The 2,038-nt window shown below is 41.2% G+C and overlaps 1 protein-coding gene across 1 annotated transcript; it reads left to right on the top strand.

Moving 5' to 3' along the window:
• The first annotated feature begins 622 nt into the window (after window positions 1-622).
• On the top strand, window positions 623-1,319 carry LOC130945283 (uncharacterized). Its single transcript, XM_057874014.1, has 3 exons — window positions 623-787; window positions 869-1,038; window positions 1,088-1,319. The coding sequence occupies exons 1-3, from the start codon at window positions 623-625 to the stop codon at window positions 1,317-1,319; spliced, it is 567 nt and encodes a 188-aa protein (XP_057729997.1).
• The last annotated feature ends 719 nt before the right edge of the window (window positions 1,320-2,038 follow it).

Raw genomic sequence — 2,038 nt, 5'->3', positions numbered from 1 at the left:
CCAAGCTCCACAGGCTGTGACTTGTTCTCCTTTTGTTATTGTGTGTGTGTGTGTGTGTGTGTGTGTGTGTGTGTGTGTGTGTATACCTTGTTTATCTTGTATTTATGATCCTTTTTCATACCTTTATGCTTTTGGTTATCGTGTGAGAACGCTTTGTGTTTTTTTCTGAGTCTTTGAGCTTTAATTCCTTCATCGAGCTTTTAGTTTAATATATTCCTTGATTATATACTATTATATGAGCTTTAAACTATTGTGGAGCTTTGTCGCCCTTTGCTTTATGGCTCTAGAGGTAAGACGTAGGGTGATAGAGTGTTACATTTTGTGGTATTAGAGCAATTCGTCTTTGTGCGCTTGAGGGATGGATCGATTATGCTTTATTGCATATTTTGGGTCATTTTTCTTTCGTGCTATTTAGGATATCTATTTGATATGCATAACATGCTTGTTTGTGAGTGCCTTTATGGGATAATTGAAGTACTGAGCTTGAGGTATTGAGACTGATTACCTTGATATCGATTGTTTGGTGTGGACAGAATCCTGAACGGTGACTTGCAGACGAGGTCGACCAGGTACACAGATAGATAATGAGGATGACCAACCGGCCGATAACCATCCTGAATTCATGGCGGCGATAACTAACCTAGCTAACTCGATGCAAGCGAGTGTTGCTAGGATAACACAAGCCATGGAAAAGTTGGGGCAACCAGCCAAAAATGGAAACAGAAATAGAGAAGGGGTCAGAAACAACTTAGGAGGTGCTCTGATGACAATAGTTGCTTTCCTAAAGGTTAACCCACCGACTTTCATAAGAACGATAAATTCTACAGAAGCAGACAACTGGTTCCAAGCCATGTAGTGTGCACTACAGACTCAGCATGTCTCAGATACTCAATTCGTGGAGTTTGCGGCCTATCAACTGATGGAAGAAGCTCAATACTGGTGGCAAGGAGAGTTTCAACTACTGCAACTTCAGAATACGGATATTCCTTGGGAGTTATTTCAGACAACCTTTTACAGGAAGTATTTTCTGGAATCAGGGTTCTATGTTTGTAACCGAGTATACTAGTAAGTTTGTGGAACTTTGTAGGTTCTCAAGGATATGTCAAGGAACCCCTGAGTCCTATGAGGGTTGGAAGTGCATTAAGTACCAAGGAAGTCTTCGGGAGAACATTATGAGTACTGTGGCTCCATTGGAGATTCAGAGATTTTCTGAACTAGTAAACAAGGCGAGGGTTGTTGAAGATTGTGCTAAGAAGGTGGCTTTGGCAAGGGATACTCGTGGAGGCAACAATAACCGAGGTCGTGGGAAGCATTTTTAGCCTAGATCTTATAACTTCAAAAGGGGTGGACATGCCCCTCAATATCCACAAGGTCAAGGAAACTTCAGGATAACTAACTACCACCAGTTTCATCAGGCAAAAGGAAGAGGTAAACAAAGTAAAACTTCTCCGGATTTAACTTATGACTGTTGCAGACATTTTCATCCTTATAATTCATGCAAGCTGGGTATAGGTGGATGCTTTATTTGTGGATTGCCTGGGCACTGGCAAGGGATTGTACTTGTAAGAGAAACCATAATGCGGGTCAGAACCAATAACAAGGCCGAGTATTTGCTGTGAATGCCAATGATGCTGCTAAATCGGATCCTCTGATGAGAGGTAAATATTTAATTGGTGACAAAATATTGATAGCATTGTATGACATGGGCGCTTCACATTCATTGTTGCATTTGATAAGGCTACCGAGCTGGAGTTGAAAATCTCATATACTTAACTTTCGATTCGCATGTGCATACCCCGTCTCAAACAGTTGTGACTTGGTTAGGTTGTAGGCAAGTCCCCTTCCGGATAGAGGATAAACCCTTTGTGCATGACTTAATATGTTTGCCGATGGTTGAGTTGGAGATGATTTTGGGATTTGATTGGTTGTCAAAGAATCGAGTGCTGTTGGATTACTTTGAACGATCGATTCCATTTATGTTGGAAGGAGAAGGAGGAGCAATTGTAGCTGAGAGTTATTATCTGAACTCTGTAATGGT

This window comes from Arachis stenosperma, chromosome 8 (assembly GCF_014773155.1).
Source record: "Arachis stenosperma cultivar V10309 chromosome 8, arast.V10309.gnm1.PFL2, whole genome shotgun sequence".
Lineage (NCBI taxonomy): Eukaryota > Viridiplantae > Streptophyta > Magnoliopsida > Fabales > Fabaceae > Arachis > Arachis stenosperma.
This window is presented reverse-complemented; position numbering and strand designations above follow the sequence as displayed.

What these genes read in the sequence shown, in the direction of transcription:
- LOC130945283 (XM_057874014.1), top strand. Translation starts at nt 623, where the DNA reads ATGGCGGCGATAACTAACCTAGCTAACTCGATGCAAGCGAGTGTTGCT. An exon ending in CAATAGTTGCTTTCCTAAAG is followed by an intron (nt 788 to 868) that starts GTTAACCCACCG and finishes TGTGCACTACAG; the next exon opens with ACTCAGCATGTCTCAGATAC. An exon ending in AAGTATTTTCTGGAATCAGG is followed by an intron (nt 1,039 to 1,087) that starts GTTCTATGTTTG and finishes GGAACTTTGTAG; the next exon opens with GTTCTCAAGGATATGTCAAG.